The 20,401-nt window shown below is 47.0% G+C and overlaps 1 protein-coding gene across 2 annotated transcripts in view; it reads left to right on the top strand.

Moving 5' to 3' along the window:
- Positions 1-20,401, top strand: part of NUP210 (nucleoporin 210) — a 54,067-nt gene extending 33,666 nt beyond the window's left edge. For both annotated transcript variants that reach the window (XM_032120883.1, XM_032120882.1), the window contains exons 23-40: positions 345-480; positions 771-833; positions 1,762-1,941; positions 3,301-3,381; positions 3,612-3,743; positions 3,944-4,102; positions 4,565-4,656; positions 5,302-5,476; positions 8,214-8,389; positions 9,654-9,871; positions 13,092-13,225; positions 13,927-14,050; positions 14,958-15,104; positions 16,426-16,676; positions 17,390-17,609; positions 18,304-18,399; positions 18,525-18,608; positions 19,041-20,401. In XM_032120883.1, the coding sequence (XP_031976774.1) occupies positions 345-480; positions 771-833; positions 1,762-1,941; positions 3,301-3,381; positions 3,612-3,743; positions 3,944-4,102; positions 4,565-4,656; positions 5,302-5,476; positions 8,214-8,389; positions 9,654-9,871; positions 13,092-13,225; positions 13,927-14,050; positions 14,958-15,104; positions 16,426-16,676; positions 17,390-17,609; positions 18,304-18,399; positions 18,525-18,608; positions 19,041-19,141 (2,569 nt within the window). In that variant the 3' untranslated portion in view covers positions 19,142-20,401. The remainder of the gene's footprint in view (positions 1-344; positions 481-770; positions 834-1,761; positions 1,942-3,300; positions 3,382-3,611; positions 3,744-3,943; positions 4,103-4,564; positions 4,657-5,301; positions 5,477-8,213; positions 8,390-9,653; positions 9,872-13,091; positions 13,226-13,926; positions 14,051-14,957; positions 15,105-16,425; positions 16,677-17,389; positions 17,610-18,303; positions 18,400-18,524; positions 18,609-19,040) is intronic.

The following is a 20,401-nucleotide window of genomic DNA, read 5'->3' as shown; positions in this document are numbered from 1 at the left end:
GAATGAGACTACACTCCTCCAGCATGATGTTCGGTGAAGCTTTGCTCATCTTGGAAGCAGTGACTTGGCAATAATGTCAGGTGAGAGGTGCTGTATGAAGGCACCTCTGATGTTATCAAACTCATGGTCTGTCACTTGTTTCATTTTCATTTCGGGTATTTAATGGCACAACAAAGCACAGGTTGCAAAGAGCCATCATGTGTAGAAATGTGATGGTTCCCTTAGCTTTGCTTCACACACAGTCACTTAGCCTTGTGGTAAAGCTGCTGGGCACTAAAGTCCTTTGCTCTGTTATTTGTAATTTCCTCAGTGAATGTCTGTATTTAATGATTCCTTTGCTGCAGCCCCCTCAGGGAGGCTCTGGATGACCACACTGCTGCTTTCCTGGTGCGTGGGATGACCATTGGGCAGACGAGTCTTACGGCAACTGTGGCTGACAGTAGAGGACAGAGAATCAACTCTGCTCCACAGCAGATTGAAGTAAATAATTTCAGATAAAACATATGCATAAATAAAGTCTGTGCTACAGTGGAACAGGAATATATAAATTAAGGTTACAGTAATCAATTTGCTAGGACATTCATTCTGTCTGGAGGTTGACCTAATGCCAGTCTGTTCCAGATTTAACTGCAAATGATGAGTTAAATTTCTGCATGCTCAATTTACTGTAATTAAGCACCTTAAGACTCAGTTTTACACTTGTACTGCTTTGTGACATAATTTATCTGGTTGAAGGATCCTGAACACAGGTATTCATATTTCTGTTTTAGGTCTTTCCCCCATTTAGACTATTGCCAAGGAAAGTGACCCTCATTATTGGGGCTATGATTCAGGTGAGGCATCTTCTTACATATTTTCTTTATTTTGTAATTTCTGTTGTAAAATGAATATTCATAACTAGATTTTCAGCAGTAGATACTCACCTTGACATTTAGCTGCATTCACACTGAATGGACTTGTGGGACAGGGACTCTGGGCAAGGGCCTGGAGGGACAGGACAAGCGGGAATGGCTTCCAACCTGACACAGGGCAGGGTTAGGTGGGATATTGGGAAGGAATTGTTCCCTGGGAGGGTGGGCAGGCCCTGGCACAGGGTGCCCAGAGCAGCTGGGGCTGCCCCTGGATCCCTGGCAGTGCCCAAGGCCAGGCTGGACATTGGGGCTTGGAGCAGCCTGGGACAGCGGGAGGTGTCCCTGCCCATGGAACAAGATGAGCTTTAAGGTTCCTTCCAACCCAACCTATTGTGTGTTTCTGTGATGAACACTCCTCCAAACAAGAATAGTTTCATTTTTGAGCCAGCTTCTGTTTTGCTGTATTGCTGGATCAAAGGATTTGTATTTGTTTTTGTCAATGGAGTGTCAGCTTTTCTGGTGTTAAATACCAGCTCAGCATGAATAAATCTGTCAGCTCCATGAAATTAGGCGTGGTAGGCTTGTTGTACAAACCGAAACACAGAGCAGAGCTCCACACAGGCTGGTGAGGAGAAAGAGAGGTGAAGTTTTCTGAGACTTTCTGGAGTGCAGGTAGCATCAGCCTGTGACACCCTGTGAGGTGCAGGGTCCGCTTCTGTGCTCAGCTCACACATCTCCCCAGCTGACATCCTGCAAGGACCAGTGTGCAGGGGGAATAGTCCTTGAGCTGCCCTGGGAAGGTGCAGGCAGTGCTGAAGTCACTGTGGTGCTGAGCAGGGAGGGGCGTGCCCTGTAATGGTGACCAGAACTATCTGAAGGGTTCATTCCTTGTTCTGTGCTGTTGTGACAGATCACTGCTGAAGGAGGCCCCCAGCCTCTCTCCAACATCATTTTCTCCATCAGCAACGAGCACATTGCATCAGTGAACAGCTCTGGGCTGGTCAGAGGAGTGGCCATTGGCAGCGGGGTGGTGACAGGAGTGCTGCAGGCTGTTGATGCAGAGACAGAGAAACTCGTGGCAGTGTCCCAGGTAATGTTTATGGTGCTGTTTGGGGCTGACAGGGGCTCTCTGCCTCATGGCTTTGGCTCTGAAAGGGGGCACATAGTCTTTCTGCATGAGCAGTGTTAACCTCGTGCACTTCTCTGGTTTCCTGAAGATGGAAACTCAGTGTCCCTTCCTCCCTGGCCTGTGAACTTACACATGTGCTGGCACAGGTGGTACTTGGAATAGGCAGGTAAATCTTGCTGTGCCTTAAAGCAGAGTTTCACAGATAACCAGGGAAGCTTTCATGACCAGTCTGGTATCTTCAGGATTGGTTAGTGCATCTAGAAAAGCCCATCTAAAGAAGCCTTTCTAGCACAGCAGAAGGTAGTCCTAGCCTGCATTCCCTCTTAGGTCAGCAGGGTGCAGAAGGCAGCTGTTGCCCAAAGAAACCACGTTGTCTCCTAAGCTGCAGCAGTCTGTATAGAACACTGTCATCCCTCGTTGTGGTCTGAACCCACCTGGGAGGTGCAAGCAGTGAATCCCTGATACTCCATCAGAATCTGTGTTCTTAGGGTTTCCTGCGGCTGAGTGTGAGGGAGGTGAGCAGGCCTGAAAAGGAGCACAAATCCCTGGGACTTGCATGAGACTCAGAGCAACAGAACTTGGGCCAAATCTTATGACTTCTTCCTTTGAGCTCAGGGCAGCACAGCTGCTGTGAACCACAAAGCTCTGCTGCTTGAAAGGTGTCAGCACAGGCCAAGAGGACACAAAGTAATTTAAAAAAAAAAAATATATATAGCAAAATCTGTGCTCTGTAATGCATGGGCAGCAGCCTGCCCTTAATGGTGTGACAGGAGGGAAAGTGAACTTGAAAGGTAAATCTGCTGCCCAGTGAGGTCCAGGTCTGACCTTTCCTCCCCAGTATATAGCAGGAATAAAATCTGTCAGGAATGTCTGGCTATATGAAGAGGAGGTATCAGTGTCACACATCATCCTTTTATTCTCCGTTGTCGCATTTGGTGCTCTACAATCCTCATTTCCTTCTAACTCTCTCCATGTCTTCCTTTACCTCCTGGGTTTCTTCATCCCTCTTCTGCTGGGGACCCTGGGATCATACCCACTCCTGTCTCTCACCTCTCAGCTCCATCGTTCATGTCATCAGTAATTTCAAGCAGAGATTTGTTTTTTCAATTTAGGGGGCATTTTTAAAGGCCTAGCAATCAAAAGTTAATGCTTTTATAGTTTTTTACAGTCCTACTGAATTTGTCCATGAGTATTTCCTCTGACAAGTCATGCAAATCATGTGGCAACAGTGATAATGGCACAACAGTGTCTGGAGCCTGAAAGTGAAATCTAGTTTCTGCTTGACAAGTGCTTACAGTTTCTTCCCTTCCTCCTTGCCAGGATAAGGTGGAAGTTGAGGTGGTACAGCTGACAGCTGTCAGAATTCGAGCACCCATTACACGAATGAAAGCTGGTACTCAGGTGAGTTGGTTTGGGATTGGCTTCTGTTGCCTTTACGTGTTGGAGCTGCAGGTTGTGGCTATTCCTGTCACATCATCTGGTGACAGCACTGCAGCTCTGGGAGGAACCATTTTCTTCATAAGGGACCCCATCTCTTGATCAGTGAATTTTAAGTTTAATTCTCTTTGCTGTGGCCAGGTGTGTGGTTTGCATCTGGCATTACCTAAGCAGGCTGGTTTCTCTCTTTGCAGATGCCAGTTTATGTCACGGGCATCACCAGCAGTCAGACTCCTTTCTCCTTTGGCAGTGCCGTGCCGGGGTTAACGTTCCACTGGTCTGTCACCAAGAGGGACACTCTGGATGTCAGGCCAAGGCACAGTGAGGTAAAGGGGGGGTGTGTGCAGTGCACGTGTGTGTGCACCTTGGGAGAAGGAAGCGGCCGCATCAGGGCAATGCAGAGGACGTTGCTGCCTCCAGTGCCTCAAAATCCAGGCTCAGTTGTCAGCACAGGGTGTGGTACTTCCTCGGTGCCACTGTCTGGGCTTTCCGTGAGTCAAACTTTAATCCCTTTCTTCTGGCCAAGGCCGCTTTTCAGCTTCCTGCAAACTACAACTTTGCAGTGGATGTTTATGGCAGAGTAAAGGGAAGAACAGGCCTGAAAGTTGTAGTGAAGGTCCTTGATGCTGCAGCCAACCAGTTCTGCAACATGGCAAGGGAGCTGTCCGATGAAATCCAAATTCAGGTAGGATGATTTTCTTCACAGTTCATTTTTAAATATGCATTTCAAAACTGGACGAATGTCTCTATTTGAAGTCGGAATTTGAGCCCTTACTGTTGTTTGTATAATGTTCCCCATTTGGGCTCATTCAGTTCATGGGCTCATGGGGGCAGGGGGAGTCTAAAGTAACTCAGGTGAATATGGGGTTCCCAACACCTTTGCCCGTGAGAAATCTTCTGTTTTCATGCTACTTCCGAGTTTAGCCACAGCCCTGGAAATAAATGCTCTTCAGAATAATTTGTAGAAGACACTGGCTCTCCCATTCTTAAATATTCAAGTTCAGTTATCTTTTTTACCATATATATTATACAACGGAAAAAAGAAAGTTGCAGGACTATTTGGTTTTGTTTGTTTTGAAGATTAAATAAATAGAACTAAATTACTGTGTGCACACAACAGTAGGCCAAAATGCCTCTTATTTTCCAGGTGTTTGAAAAACTTCATCTAGTCACTCCCGAGGCAGAAGCAGAGCAGATCTTAATGTCACCAAATTCCTTTATTAAACTCCGGACCAACAGGTCAGTGCTCAGTTTTCATACTGGGATTTGTGTCACCTTTATCCAAACCGTGGGGCAGTTGTGTTTGAAGGGAGCTGTTTCAATCTTTCAGTATCACTGTACATCCATTTAATACACAACTTGTCTGCTGGTTCATAGTATCTTACCTGTTCTCTCGGGCTTTGTCAAATCTTGGATTAGATTGTAGTTGGAAAATTCATTCAATATTGGGAACTTTCAGATCCTTTTTTTAAAAGCTGCTGAGCCAGTTAAAGCAGTATCCTGCTGCCTGCTTCCTGTAGAGGTTTTGATGGGTGATTGAGGCTTTGTGGGATATACTTCTGTGTATTTCTTAAACAGAGGCTCTGGCTGGATTTTCAGATTAAAATGTCATTTCCAAATGAGAAATTCTTTTTACATAATCTGTTTTCAAAGACTGACATTTTTGACTCATATCAGGCTTGAAATGTAGTTTTCCCAGCATAATAATGGGCAGATAGAGACAGTAGGACACACACTGAGGGCAAAGCTTTAGAGGCATTTACATTTTAGGGGGAGAGAACGAAACCCTTAGTTTCAGAGAATCCCAGGATGGTTTGTGTTGGAAGACATCCTACATACAGTTTTACACATTTAAGGGGTTCCCTCCTTTCTGTTTTTCTTCAGGGACCGAGTGGCCTCCCTGAGTTACCGTGTCCTGGATGGACCAGATAAAGTGCCTGTTGTGAAAATCGATGAGAGAGGATTCCTTGTCTCCGGGTCTGTGATCGGATTGTCAACAATTGAAGTGGTTTCACAAGAGTTGTTTGGCATCAACCAGACCATTGTAGCTGCTGTTAAGGTGCTGTCAGCTCTTTTCCTTTTCCTCAAGTACATCTTCACTACTGCAACGGGGATTGTTGGCTGCACTTCTTGAACTTCACTTCTGAAAAATGAGCACTGTAGGAATTAATAGTTTTGAGCTTTGAAACTTTGGACACCAGGGAATGTATGCCCATCATCTCTGTTCAAAAAATCCTTGAGCCAAGAACTTCCTGCATCTGGCAACATGAGCCTTGAGATACCCACTGCTCCCCTTCCTCCTATCCCTTTTTACTGTCAGCATCTTTCCTCTGTCCCAGCTGAAGGAGAAGGATGTACAATTGAGTGCTTTAGGTTATTTCTAAGTCTAACTCCTGTAATCACTGGGAAGTGGCTTGGTGGATTTTTTAAATTTGAATTTTAGTGTTTCCCATAATGTTCAGCTTTGCCTGTAGGACAGGGTGTAGGTCTGTCCTCCTGGGTGGGGGATAAAGCAAGAAATGGGGGCCCAGTGTCACTAAAGCCACTCCTGCTGCGAAGTGGTGGCAGTGAATTCTCCAGCTCTGTTACAGATGACCTTGTTTCTTCCCTTGGGCAAGGGAAAGACATCTGATGAGTTTGGGGGTGGCTCAAATGCCATTTAGTCAGCACACTGTGGGACTGAAGGCAGATCTCCCTGTGTGAGTTTGTCCTGTACACAGGATATGGCAGGATGGTGATACAAAGCTCTCTGTAGTAGGACCCATCTCAGTTCAGCATCTTGTACAGCTCATTTGTTTTCCTGTACTTACTACAGCTGTAGTGCCTTTATGGAAATGATATTTTTAACCTCGTGAGGTAACACAGGGCTGCTGGTTCATTTCATGGCTGAAGAGCTGAGAGAGCTTGAGAGGTTTTGCCAAAGGTCATGTCAAAAAACTTGTGACAGAGCTGGAGATGAGGTTGAATCTGTTGTGTCATTCTAAGGCAAAGCTCTCTCCTTCACACTGTCCTTCTTTCATAAGGGCTTGTGTTGTCTTTTTACAAGTGTACACAATTAAGAACCAAAGTGCTGCAGCAGCATCACTTAGCACTCAGACCTTCAACTTGGCTCAAAGAAGGACTCTTACATAAGCCAGGGAGGATGGGGGAAGGAGGAGAGAAGGAGTGACAGTGTGCTTAGTGTGGGACCGAGCTAAGCACTTGCCTGGACCAGCTGCACTCAGTACTGTGTTTTATTTTTTTTTAATTAAAAAAAATTCTTCAAACCCTGAGATGCTTTAACAGTAAATGGCTGCTTTCATCAATATTAAATTTAGCAGTTGTCCCTTGTGGGACAGTTGCTGAGATTTTAAAGTAAAACAAGCTTGATAATCTGTCAGGGAAATGGGGTTTTTGTTGGCTTGTAACCACAGCTGGCTGGGCAGAGATTTTAACTGATGGTACCAGCCCGTGGAGCAGACAGTGGGATATACTGATATTCTAGCCCCTTTATTTTTTTTTTTTGATTCACCAAAGATGTATTTTGCTTGAGGCCAAATTTGTCCTTTCCTTTTTAAGTTCTGACATGTACATTTTCAGATTGCAGACTTTTATGTTTTAGCTGAGCCTCTTAGGTCAGAAAAAAAGGGATTTTCCTACAAGATAAGCTCGAGGCCTTCTTTTAAAATAGTTTTCTCAATATATTTGAGGAGTTTTGCTTCCTCTATCCTTCCATTATTTATTTTCCCACAGCTATAACAAAAAGAGCAGATGTAGTTATTTTTGTTGGGTAATTTTACTCGTTAACCTAGGTAAGTTAATCAAGAGTAGTAATATGCTATTTAAAAGCCAAAAGAAGAGGTTGTCAAGTCTTTGTCTTCAGAAAACCTTTCTTCATTGGAGTGTTAGTGCAGAAATGTGGGGGAGTGCACATATGGTTAATGGAGCAGACTCTCCTAAGGAATTTGGAGCAGTTCCCAACTTCTGTCTCGGCTGAGGAGAGGCACCAAGGGAACAAAGCACAGCCTGCTGACCCATTAGGGTTTGTCAGCTGCCAGCTCTGCCTGGAACAGCTTGGCTTTCTCAACCAGTGCACAACTGGGCAGCAGTGACCATTCCATCCCCTTACTCACACATACATTGAGTTACTCTTCTAATAACTGGGCAATGAGTTGCACCTTTTATTTCAGGAATTATTAGGAGAGAGGTCTAGGGGCCACTTGTTCTCTTGCATATCCAGGGAATCTTAACAGTTTGAATTTATAGGATAGTAACATGTTCTCTGAAGTCTGTGTGTGATACATGTTTCTACACCATTATGGCTTGTTTCAGTTCCCAGTGGTACTAGAAGAGGTTAAGAAATACCAGTGAGGGTACAAAGCAGACAGAGCCAGGCTTTTCTCAGCCAGGACAGGGCAAGGGGAGCACGCAGCAGTGGAACACAGGAAATGCTGTCTGAACGTAGGACAGCAGCTTTTACTGGGGGGGCTGTTGAACACAGATTACAGGAGGCTGTGCAGTCTCTGTCTGGGGAGATGCCCAAGAGCTGCTTGCACAAGCTCCTGGCCAGCTGGCTCTGGGCAACCCAGCTCGAGTGGGAGGCTGGGCTGGACAGCATCCAGAGGCTCCTTTAAACCTGTGAGATGTAGGTACTGATCATAACAGCTCCACGTGTTAGTCCTGGCATGTGGCTAAATGCAAATGGCTCATAAAGGAAGCTCTGGATACTTGCATAGTAAGAACCCTTTTAGATTATTTTTATAGAGGAATCATAAAAAGCAATTTAACTTTCCTTCTCACTGCTGATGTTTTTCCAGGTGTGCCCCATCTCCTACCTCAGGATCTCCATGAGGCCCGTTCTGCTCACCCAGAACAAAGAGGCACTGCTGGCTCTGCCGCTGGGTGTGACACTGACATTTACAGTCCATTTTCATGACAACTCTGGAGATACTTTCCATTCACATAATGCTGTGCTCGACTTTGCCACCAACAGGTGGGTATCTGTCACGGGTGGTTAATTACAGAGAACAAAAAAAGGCCAAACACACATAGAACAAAGATTGCTCCAAAGATATCAAGTGAAGGTACAGCTTGGGCTGGGATTAGAAAAGCAAGGGGTTTGTTTCTGTGGCCTTCAGAGGCAGTAGCAGGAAGAAGAGTTCCAGTTAGCAATCGATATTCCCTAGCCATGGAAAGCTGCCCAGATAAGCATGCTCCCAGTGAGGCCTGCAGGAGTTGTGCTGTGCTCTCAGTGACTCTGAATCATCCCCCTGCACGCAGCAGTGGCCCAGAGAAACAACTGATCCATCAGCATCTGCCTCTCCCAGTGCTGGGTTCCAGTGACTCACTGAGGGCTTATGTAAGGTGGCGAATGTTGTGGATCAGGGGCTGTCTCCTCAGATAGGCTTGTACAGCCTTCCCACAGCAGGAACAAGCCTCAAAAGGCTTTTTGGTCTCTGCCTCACAGAAGAAGTGTTGTAAACCAGCCTCCTATGGTCTTCAGTAAAATACCACTGATGCTGTTACTGTAACACGGCTTGTTTTGTGCAGAGCACCTTGCACTTACAACACACTGATCACGATGAAAAAGGGGTTGAATCCAAGATTTTCTCTTCTCTTACCTCAGTGAAGAAATTTCTGTGGCTTCCACGCACCCCTGAGCTAACCGTGCCCTGCCTTGCACTGCAGAGCTGCTCCAGCACAGGGCTCATTATGGGCCTAGAGAGGCACTGCTGGCAGCCTGGGCTGCAGCACTGTGGGGACCCAGCTGTGCTGCTGCCAGTGTCATGCAGTGGCCCTGCCTGGTGACAGTCCGTGCCGGGTGCTCCGTGTGTTGCTGTGTTTGGGAGTGCTGAATCTGGGTAAATACCAGAACTGGCAATCCAATGGCATTGTTATCTCTGGGAAGTTGCTTATTGGTGTTCCGATTTCTTGGCTTTCTAACTCCCTTGAGACAAGGGAAAAGAGACAGATTATGTCATTCTAAAGCTCTAGAATTCTTACCATTAAGAAGTAGTTTTCATGCATAATTATGACTTCAGTATTTCCTTGGCATAGTGGTGAACTGAGAACCGAAATTTGCCTTAGTGGCACCTAAATAATTTTTATAATTTCCTTACTTCGTTGGACTTTGTTAGATGACTGTTGCTGAAAACAAGCAGTCAGCTGTCTGAAAGGGGTGTGACACCTCTCCTGCTGGAGAGATAATGACATTACCAAGCTTGCCTTCACACAGCAGCACTTCTTTTTGTGTGCAGAGATGACTTCGTGCAGATCGCCAAGGGAGCCACCAACGACACCTTTGTGGTCCGGACCGTGAACGTGGGGCTGACCCTGCTCAGGGTGTGGGATGCAGAGCACAGTGGCACTGCAGACTACATCCCACTGCCTGTCCAACATGCCATTTTCCCTGAGCTCCCAGGTGTGGTGGTGGGGGATGTTCTCTGCCTGAGGACCTCGCTGACAGCCCAGGAAGGTGAGTAGCCTCCAGCTGTGTGGGTTAGCAGCTATTCCCTGGGACAGCAGCATGACTCTGGCTCATTCTCAGCAAAACTAAATGCATAATTTATCATGTTTGTTCAGAACCAAATGTCACTGTTCTTGTTAATGATAAAAATAGGTTTGATCAACTCCTCTAATTTTAATTGCACCTTGCAATATGTCTCTTGTACTGAATTTCTGACTGCATACTTCAGACATTTCTATTCCATTAGCTGGAAAGGCTTGTTTCTGTGGGACTCCTGCAGAGTCAGGACTGCCTTCACTCACTGTGTTTCTTGGTATTAATGGGCTTTTGTCAGAATAACTGCAGGTCAGTTTGGTGTTGGGCTGCCAGCCTTCCACCACGAGCCCCTAGAGTGTGGTTTCTGTGCATCCCCTGTGCTGCCTGGCAGTGGCACATGCAGACACCAGCATGGTTCCTGGGCAGTGGCACTCACGGGCACCACTCTGGTGTCTGTGCACTGGGAGGTGTGTGCCCAGCCTGGCAGTGGCACTCACAGGCACCACTCTGGTGTCTGTGCACTGGGAGGTGTGTGCCCTGCCTGGCAGTGGCACTCACGGGCACCACTCTGGTGTCTGTGCACTGGGAGGTGTGTGCCCAGCCTGGCAGTGGCACTCACAGGCACCACTCTGGTGTCTGTGCACTGGGAGGTGTGTGCCCTGCCTGGCAGTGGCACTCACAGGCACCACTCTGGTGTCTGTGCACTGGGAGGTGTGTGCCCTGCCTGGCAGTGGCACTCACAGACACCACTCTGGTGTCTGTGCACTGGGAGGTGTGTGCCCAGCCTGGCAGTGGCACTCACGGGCACCACTCTGGTGTCTGTGCACTGGGAGGTGTGTGCCCAGCCGGGCAGTGGCACTCACAGGCACCACTCTGGTGTCTGTGCACTGGGAGGTGTGTGCCCAGCCTGGCAGTGGCACTCACAGGCACCACTCTGGTGTCTGTGCACTGGGAGGTGTGTGCCCAGCCTGGCAGTGGCACTCACAGACACCACTCTGGTGTCTGTGCACTGGGAGGTGTGTGCCCAGCCTGGCAGTGGCACTCACAGGCACCACTCTGGTGTCTGTGCACTGGGAGGTGTGTGCCCAGCCGGGCAGTGGCACTCACAGACACCACTCTGGTGTCTGTGCACTGGGAGGTGTGTGCCCAGCCGGGCAGTGGCACTCACAGGCACCACTCTGGTGTCTGTGCACTGGGAGGTGTGTGCCCAGCCTGGCAGTGGCACTCACGGGCACCACTCTGGTGTCTGTGCACTGGGAGGTGTGTGCCCAGCCTGGCAGTGGCACTCACAGGCACCACTCTGGTGTCTGTGCACTGGGAGGTGTGTGCCCTGCCTGGCAGTGGCACTCACAGACACCACTCTGGTGTCTGTGCACTGGGAGGTGTGTGCCCTGCCTGGCAGTGGCACTCACGGGCACCACTCTGGTGTCTGTGCACTGGGAGGTGTGTGCCCTGCCTGGCAGTGGCACTCACGGGCACCACTCTGGTGTCTGTGCACTGGGAGGTGTGTGCCCAGCCTGGCAGTGGCACTCACGGGCACCACTCTGGTGTCTGTGCACTGGGAGGTGTGTGCCCTGCCTGGCAGTGGCACTCACAGGCACCACTCTGGTGTCTGTGCACTGGGAGGTGTGTGCCCAGCCGGGCAGTGGCACTCACGGGCACCACTCTGGTGTCTGTGCACTGGGAGGTGTGTGCCCTGCCTGGCAGTGGCACTCACAGACACCACTCTGGTGTCTGTGCACTGGGAGGTGTGTGCCCAGCCTGGCAGTGGCACTCACAGGCACCACTCTGGTGTCTGTGCACTGGGAGGTGTGTGCCCAGCCTGGCAGTGGCACTCACGGGCACCACTCTGGTGTCTGTGCACTGGGAGGTGTGTGCCCAGCCGGGCAGTGGCACTCACAGGCACCACTCTGGTGTCTGTGCACTGGGAGGTGTGTGCCCAGCCGGGCAGTGGCACTCACAGGCACCACTCTGGTGTCTGTGCACTGGGAGGTGTGTGCCCAGCCGGGCAGTGGCACTCACGGGCACCACTCTGGTGTCTGTGCACTGGGAGGTGTGTGCCCAGCCTGGCAGTGGCACTCACAGACACCACTCTGGTGTCTGTGCACTGGGAGGTGTGTGCCCAGCCTGGCAGTGGCACTCACGGGCACCACTCTGGTGTCTGTGCACTGGGAGGTGTGTGCCCTGCCTGGCAGTGGCACTCACGGGCACCACTCTGGTGTCTGTGCACTGGGAGGTGTGTGCCCTGCCTGGCAGTGGCACTCACGGGCACCACTCTGGTGTCTGTGCACTGGGAGGTGTGTGCCCAGCCGGGCAGTGGCACTCACAGGCACCACTCTGGTGTCTATGCACTGGGAGGTGTGTGCCCTGCCTGGCAGTGGCACTCACGGGCACCACTCTGGTGTCTGTGCACTGGGAGGTGTGTGCCCAGCCTGGCAGTGGCACTCACAGGCACCACTCTGGTGTCTGTGCACTGGGAGGTGTGTGCCCAGCCGGGCAGTGGCACTCACGGGCACCACTCTGGTGTCTGTGCACTGGGAGGTGTGTGCCCTGCCTGGCAGTGGCACTCACAGACACCACTCTGGTGTCTGTGCACTGGGAGGTGTGTGCCCAGCCGGGCAGTGGCACTCACAGGCACCACTCTGGTGTCTGTGCACTGGGAGGTGTGTGCCCTGCCTGGCAGTGGCACTCACAGACACCACTCTGGTGTCTGTGCACTGGGAGGTGTGTGCCCTGCCTGGCAGTGGCACTCACAGACACCACTCTGGTGTCTGTGCACTGGGAGGTGTGTGCCCTGCCTGGCAGTGGCACTCACAGACACCACTCTGGTGTCTGTGCACTGGGAGGTGTGTGCCCAGCCTGGCAGTGGCACTCACAGGCACCACTCTGGTGTCTGTGCACTGGGAGGTGTGTGCCCTGCCTGGCAGTGGCACTCACAGGCACCACTCTGGTGTCTGTGCACTGGGAGGTGTGTGCCCAGCCTGGCAGTGGCACTCACGGGCACCACTCTGGTGTCTGTGCACTGGGAGGTGTGTGCCCAGCCGGGCAGTGGCACTCACGGGCACCACTCTGGTGTCTGTGCACTGGGAGGTGTGTGCCCAGCCTGGCAGTGGCACTCACAGGCACTGGAGTGCCCAGGAAATGCTGCAGTTGGCAGCAGGGTGTTGAGCAGTGCCCCCATGGTGTCTTCCAGGCCTGCCGGGCGTGTGGAGCTCCTCCTCAAGTGCTCTTCTCATGGACTCCAAGACTGGCGTGGCCCTGGCAAAGGACTCTGGGATGGTCACTGTCTACTATGAGATCCCTGGGTTACTGAAAACCTACAGAGAGGTGAGGCACTGTTCAGTTGCTGCAGAGGTTGGTTTGTTTGGGGTGGACCCTCACCAAAGTGTATTCTATGGGATTTTTCTTTTGGTACAAATACTTAGAAATGTTCTTTTAGGAATGCAAGTGGTTGGAAAGTATTTGGTATGTGTCCAAAAACATCACGGGTTTTTTTTAAACATCTGGGCTCAGGAGGAAAATGTAGCAAAACAGTTTTGATTTCTCACCTTTACTGTTCTTATATTGTACATTTTGATTCCTTTGTTGGCTAAGTTGTTCCCAGGTGCTAACCAATTTTTGATAATGGCTGCTTTTATGAATGAAGCTTCACTGCAGGTTGAGATGCCAGCAAGAACTTTCTGAAGTGTCGTGCCATGCATCACTGATCAGAAGTACTCCATTAAATTATTTTGTTTATCTGCAATGCAATCGTACTGTTGACACAATTCACTGCATCAGCCAGCATAAGCACTAGACATTCTTTTAAAATTAAATTTAGACATAGAGCTTTATGCATATTAACTTCTGGGTGTTGGGTAGGAAGACAAAATGTTTTTGCTAGCTTAAATTGCTTGTAAAGGCAGTTTCTAATATTAGAGAAATGTGGGATTTCAAAGAAAAACATGACCTCGTGGAGTCTTTCACAACCAATCCAGTCTGGTTTTGCTGTAATTTTTGGTAACAGTGTGCTTCATCCTTTTTTTCAGATCATGATTAGTGCACCTCAGAGGACCGCAGCAATGCATGCCAGTGGCATGCAAACAAGCTTGCAGGGAGTGGCAGCCTCCAAAGTCATAGTTTCAATTGGGGAAACAAATAAAAATTTGAAAGGTATGATAAAAAATATTTATGCTTATGGTTTATTGTGTGTTTATGGATTCATGATAGGTGGCTTTGGTTTGTGTTATGGGGTTTTTGTTGTTTAAAGGTTTGTGAAACTGGGGTAACAAGATCCCCAGGAACCTCAAGTGGCTTTGCAGAGTCCCAGGAGCTCTAGAAGCCATGGGACAGAATTTGGAAGGTGTTCTGAGGCACTATTAATACTTTACAACTAATAAGATCAGTAGATTTCAATAGAAGTACCATTTTTGATCATATAAATAACAGTTAATGGGCAGTCAGTTAATTGCTTATATGTTTAATTGCAAATGCCTTCTTGGAGTTGTTACATTTTCTTACTTAGTTACCATCCTTAAATCTTTCACAGAACTTATCAGTGATTAGAATCAATACAAAGATGAAGCATCATAATGTGTCCTCTATTTAATAAGCTGTATTTTGTGTGATTATAGATCATTTTAGCTTCTAGCTTAACAATTAGCACTTGTTCCAATAGTATTTTATTTTGCCGTAAGTAAATTATTAGCCTACCAGAAAATCATCTTGCCAGATACTAAAATCTAAATCAAGGCTTCCAGCATCATATAAGTTATTCAAGAGACATCCGAGCTGAAAATTCTCTCCAGCTTATTCTTTCCTGTAAATAAATTATTCCTGTCAAGAAAACCCCACAACATATAAAATTTTCATTGCTGTCTCTTTGGGATTAGACCTGAGCAAGGACAGCTGTCTGTGATTTCCAATTATTTAAGATCTTCATAACCTTGTGAAACTATTTCAGAAGGTGGTAGAATAACCCAATAGTACAAGCCATGATTTTGCTTTTAATTAATTAAAATTAATTAGTTACAATTTTGTTCTGTAATTAATTAGAGATTGGTTTTTTCCTTCCCCCTAGGGGAGTGTTCTCCTGCTCAGACCGAAGCCATTGCTGAGTTACAACCCCAGTCCATTATCAGTTGCCATCTCGATTTCAACAGCGATGTCTTTGACTTCCCAGCACAGGATATTTTTGTGGCAGAACCTGGATTTGATGCAGTTTCAGGTAAGATGTGCCAAGATGCCACACTGCAGACAAACACAAGCATCATGGGTTGGGTTGGAGGGACCTTCAAGCCCAGTCAGCAGGGACACCTTCCACTATCCCAGGCTGCTCCAAGCCCCTGGCCTTGGACACTTGCAGGGATCCAGGGGCAGCCACAGCTTCTCTGGGCACCCTGTGCCAGGGCCTGCCCACCCTCACAGGGAGGAATTTCTTCTTAACATCTAATCTAAACCTCTTCTTCCTTCTGAAGCCTCTGAGCCTGTGTAGGACCTCAGGCCTCAGTGAGTTGTTCACATGGGCACTTCTTGTTTCAGTAGGGTTTTCTGCCTGTGACAAAAACTTGTGTTGGTTTTCAGAGAAAGCCAGAAGTCAGTCGCAGCCCATTTCATGTTTTTCAGAGTTTTTGTAGTAAGTCAAAGTAACAAAGGAGCACTCAGGTGACAAATATTCCAAAAGTGGGATGTACCCCCAAAACATCATGAATGGGGTCTTAAAAGGGGGGGAAATTGCCACATACTGTGGAGGTGGAAATAAAATTGTGCAAGTCTACAGAATGTGTTAATGCTTCAAAAGTATAATGTGGTTTAGAACAGAGCCAAACCACCACGGGTTGTACGTAAAGAACATTAATTATCTGTTGGATTCAACCCTGCACTCATTGTGTAAACCCTATTCTATCCTGCATGTGTGTCTGTTACTTAGGGGAAGAAAATAAGGGGAAAACATGCACCTGGCAAGTTCTCCTTGTTACTGATGCTTTTTATCTTCTATTCTCAGGGAAGTTTTTACTACCTCTGCTGCTAATAACAGATTAATTGGTCCCATATGAGACTAGAAACATGGTGAATATATAAATTTAAAGGAGCTTTTATAAATAAACTACCATCTTCACAGACTTGATGATGGTGATGGTAGCTAGCTAAAATTTTAACACTAGTTGAAAAGAATATGAAATAGGATGTTCAGTCTTGTTTTCAGTAAAGCCTTTCAATATTAGCATAAATGTTATGTTCAAAGTGGAACTGAGTGTCACTGGCATATTAAAATAAAATGTGACTGGAAGTTACCAGCTTAGTGTTTTTTTCATGATGTTCAGTTTGGGACAAGGAATAATTCTGTAGTTGTGGTGCTGGGATTGTGATGTTTGCCAATAGACTCACTGTCCCAGTCATCCACCATCTACACACTCCTCATCATGCTGCTGCTTGAGTTTTACCACTTTTTTAGCTTTTCTCTAAAGATGTCCCAGAGATCTCGCTGTGCATGGAAAAGAACCCTTAAAGGTGAGCAATTAATAGCCCAAGCTGTCTTGTTCCTGCAGGACACTACACGTGCTCCATCAGGATGCACAACCTCACTGACAAGCAGCTGAAGCACCTGAGCAGGAGCAAAGCCATGCTGAGGGTCACGGCCTCGGTGCGGGGCAGCGCCGTGCCCGGGGAGCAGCTGGGCACAGAGGTGCCCTTCAGTCGCTGGTTCTATGCTGACCAGGCTGAGATGCTGCTGAGCAACCAGGACGTGAGCTCCGTCCTGAAAATCTTTGGTGCCAGTGAAATCCTGGATAGCCTGGAGGTGAGTGCGTTGCCAGAAAGTGTCTCAGCACAGCTGGAAGCATTTTGAACTGTCACATGCAGCTTTCTAATGCAAGGCACTCCCTGCCATCTTTACCATGTCAAGATTTGTTCCTGAGATGATTTGGAAATACTCATCTTGGAATGTGTTCTTCCTCAGTGTCCACTTTTCACAGAATGGTTTGGGTTGGAAGGGACCCTAAAGCTCATCCTGTCCCAATGTGCTGCCATGGGCAGGGACGCCACTCACTCACTGGGTCAGGTTGCTCAGGGGCCCATCCAGCCTGGCCCTGGGGTTTTGGGGTAGTACAGGTGTGTCAGGCTCACCTGGGTGTGCAGCCTGGCATGTGTGAACCAGCTCATGGGTCAGGAAGCAGAAACCCACCTGACCCCTGTGGCAGGGGGAGGTTCTTGCCCAAATATGTGTGTGAGTGACTGCCCATGGTTCACACAGCTCAGTAAGGGCCCTTGGATTTTGGCTGTGTGGGGTTAGCCCAGACCTATGGAAAGGGCAGGTAAGAGGGTTATTCACCCTTGGCAATAACCAGGGGGAAATGCTGCAGGTGGCACTGTAAAGGTACACCTGACTCCTCTTGAGGGGTGAATTGCTCGGTGTTTCTGTGAAATCACCCACTGCTGGCACCTGGCGTGGAAGGTGGAGATGTGCTGGGCTGTCCCAAGCAGTCTGGTTCAGGCTGGCTGTTCCCTCTGCAGGTGAAGTGCGAGTCTCCAGCAGTGAAGGTGTTGGAGAAGGAGAAGTCCCATGGGCTGCCCAGTTACGTGGTGTACACTGTGAGCCTGGCTGATCCCAGAGTTCCCAGCCAGGGCTCCCTGTCCACCACTCTGACTGTCTCCAGTCCCATGACGGACCAGTCCATCTCTATCCCAGTGACAGTGATCTACCTGAGTGACAGAACCACTGCACCAATGAGATGTAAGTTTATCTCTGCACTCCATATGCCAGAAGAAACCTTTAGCTTCTACTGGTGTTCACGAGGTTATAAACTTCAGTGTGGCAGCTGACATTACCAGTGACATGTGAGCAGCTCTCTCTGGCCAGAAGCCTGGAATACATTTACTCATTGTGACTGAAGTTGAACATATTTTTCTTGGGGTCAGCCTAGAATACTCCAAGTTGGCATAACTATACCAGTGCTGTAGTGTCTGAAAGGAATTTTTCTTGTTGTTTACTCCCAAGCATGCCGTGCTATTTTGAAAACAGGTTAGCATTTTGGGGCTGAGAAAGTAAAGAACTCACTTAAGTCATTGTAAATAGAACCACAGAATTCCAGAAGGGTCTAGGCTGAAGGAACCTTGAAGCTCATCTCTTAAACCGTGGGCAGGGACATTTGACTAGACCAGTTTGCTCCAAGCCCCATCCAGCCTGGCCTTGAAGACTTCCAGGGATGAACAGCCACAACCTCAATCAACATTTTGAGCTGTTACTGGCAAATTTTGAAGATTGCACTGGAAATAGTCCCTAGAATCAAAGTTGTGTTACCTAAGTTGATTACACTTATTTGCTATAAATTAAACTTGGTTTTGGTTATTTCAGTTTAAGAACTGTTAACTCTTGAATCAGATTGCTTTTTTAACTCAATATTGCCTTCTCTTAATCAATTCTGCAGATGAAGCCACTCTCTTCCAGCAGTTTGTTGAGTCTTACCAGGTGATGATCTTCACACTTTTTGCACTCTTAGCAGGGACAGCTGTTATGATCATAGGTAAGAGAAGGAAAGATTGTGCAAGTATTTTTTTTCCATAGCTTCTTACAATGTGTTAGCTCTAAGTTAAAAGGGAGTAATTGCCATGTGAAATGATTTTGGTTTGGTGTTCAACTGTCTTGCAGCCTACCATGCATTTTTCTCGCCGAATGGACAGCACAATCAGCCAGTAATTCACTCAAGGACAAGTCTTCAGCACACCCCTAACAGTAAGCAGTTGTCACTGAGTTAGAAGCTAATTAATTGATTAACGTGGCCATTGCACTGGAATTGAATGTAGGAGGGTCTATAATCAAGACTGGCAATGAAAAATAATTCACATTCTTACGGATGTGTTTAAGTTACGGTGAGCTGCAGGCCTGGTTGTAAACACGTGCCTGATGCTTCAGATAAAATAAGGCAAATCCAGGTGAATGTCACTTGCTGAGGAGAAATGTATTAAACAGTCCTGAACAGGAAGACCTACAAACCTGTAAGATACCTTTTCAAGAGGCAATAAGCTAAAGGGATGACTTCACTTTGAATGGGTCATTAGATTCACTGCCAGTGTTCCGCAGGTATCAACAGCAGTTACTCGTTTGTTTCTTCCTTCTCCCACCATTCCCGAGTCTGATTGTTGTTTTCTCCTTCCCACGTTTCAGGTTCCATTGTGTCACCTGCACATTCCTTCAGCTCCCAGTCCTCGAGCAGGCAGACGAGCCCCTCAGCCACGCTCTGGAGCACGGGTTATGCCTCTCGGTAGAGGCAGCAGGACTGCTCATGCTGGCAAATAAAAATGAAACAACTCAGTGCCTTAGTAAATTCAACAACTTCAGCAGTTGTGATGTAATTCACGTTTGCTCTGGAATATAACTAGGTCCTTAATTTATTTATTTTTTTTAATATTTAGGGCTCTTTGAATTTATTTTTTTATGTCAGCGCTTCAGTTCTCAGAACCTTGTTTTATCTCTTGTTTTTTGCTGCCTGCACAAAAAGCAATGTTTATGCTAATTTGGCTTTCTTGCACTCTTCAAGCAACTAGAAGTTATATCTAAGTTAGAGTGATAACAGTTTTTTAATTTACTTTTTGTAAAACTTAAATTTCTTTTTAATGAACTTTTTGTAAAAGGGAAATTAGAAAAACAGGTGAAATATGAGCCAAAAATTTGAAGGATTGTATATTTCAAAGAACTAGTTTTTGTTTTGCGTTCCAAAATCTCAGGAATGTATTGCACTGATAAGTGTTCTTATGTTTAGCCTTACACTGGGATTCATCAGCACAATATGCTGGTTTAGCATGAGGAATGCTGGAACAACTGTGAATAATCTGGAGGTTTTTTACAACAACAATAATAAAAAAAAGAAACCCAAAACTTAGTGTGGCTTCCTTTGGGTACAACTGCAGTATTCCTTGGTACTGTAAGCACTTTTTTGAACTGGTAATGTGAAAGCGTGTGCCTTCTAAGTGGACCTTTCTTCTGGTAGGAATCCTTTATTGTGAGGATACAATCACATCCCAGTCACTTTTATTTGTATGCAAGGTTTTGCAGCTATCTGATAAGGCTTTTGTTTACATATAACAAGGATCCCAGTTTTAACTGTGAATTCTATTCTGGCTGTCTGAACTCTCCTAAGGACCATAAGGAAAGTGAAATAACAAAATACTCCATGCAAAATACTTTGTGTGCAGAACTATGCAGGCAAATAGATGAATGGAATGCAGACCCAGTGCATGGCATAGAGTTTTGGTTTCACACAGTGTTACAAAAAAAGGATTGTTACATGTAATTGTATTGAGTCTTGTTGAACTTACTGCCTAGTTTTGGAGAAAACTGTGCCTTAAGTGCTAGTACTATTTAAAATGGTCAGTTTGGATGTAGATAATCATTTGAATCTGTATTAAAGCTTTTTAAGATTCCTTTATTTTGCCATTGATGAATTTTCTTGTGGTTTGGCTATTCAGAATCTAGCACTGGACTGTATTATTTGAATCTGTATTATTTAATAAAGCTTTTTAAGATTA

This window comes from Corvus moneduloides, chromosome 11 (genome assembly GCF_009650955.1).
Source record: "Corvus moneduloides isolate bCorMon1 chromosome 11, bCorMon1.pri, whole genome shotgun sequence".
Classification (NCBI taxonomy): Eukaryota; Metazoa; Chordata; class Aves; order Passeriformes; family Corvidae; genus Corvus; species Corvus moneduloides.
Note: the sequence above shows the minus strand (reverse complement) of the source record. Positions and strands in the feature narration are given on the sequence as shown.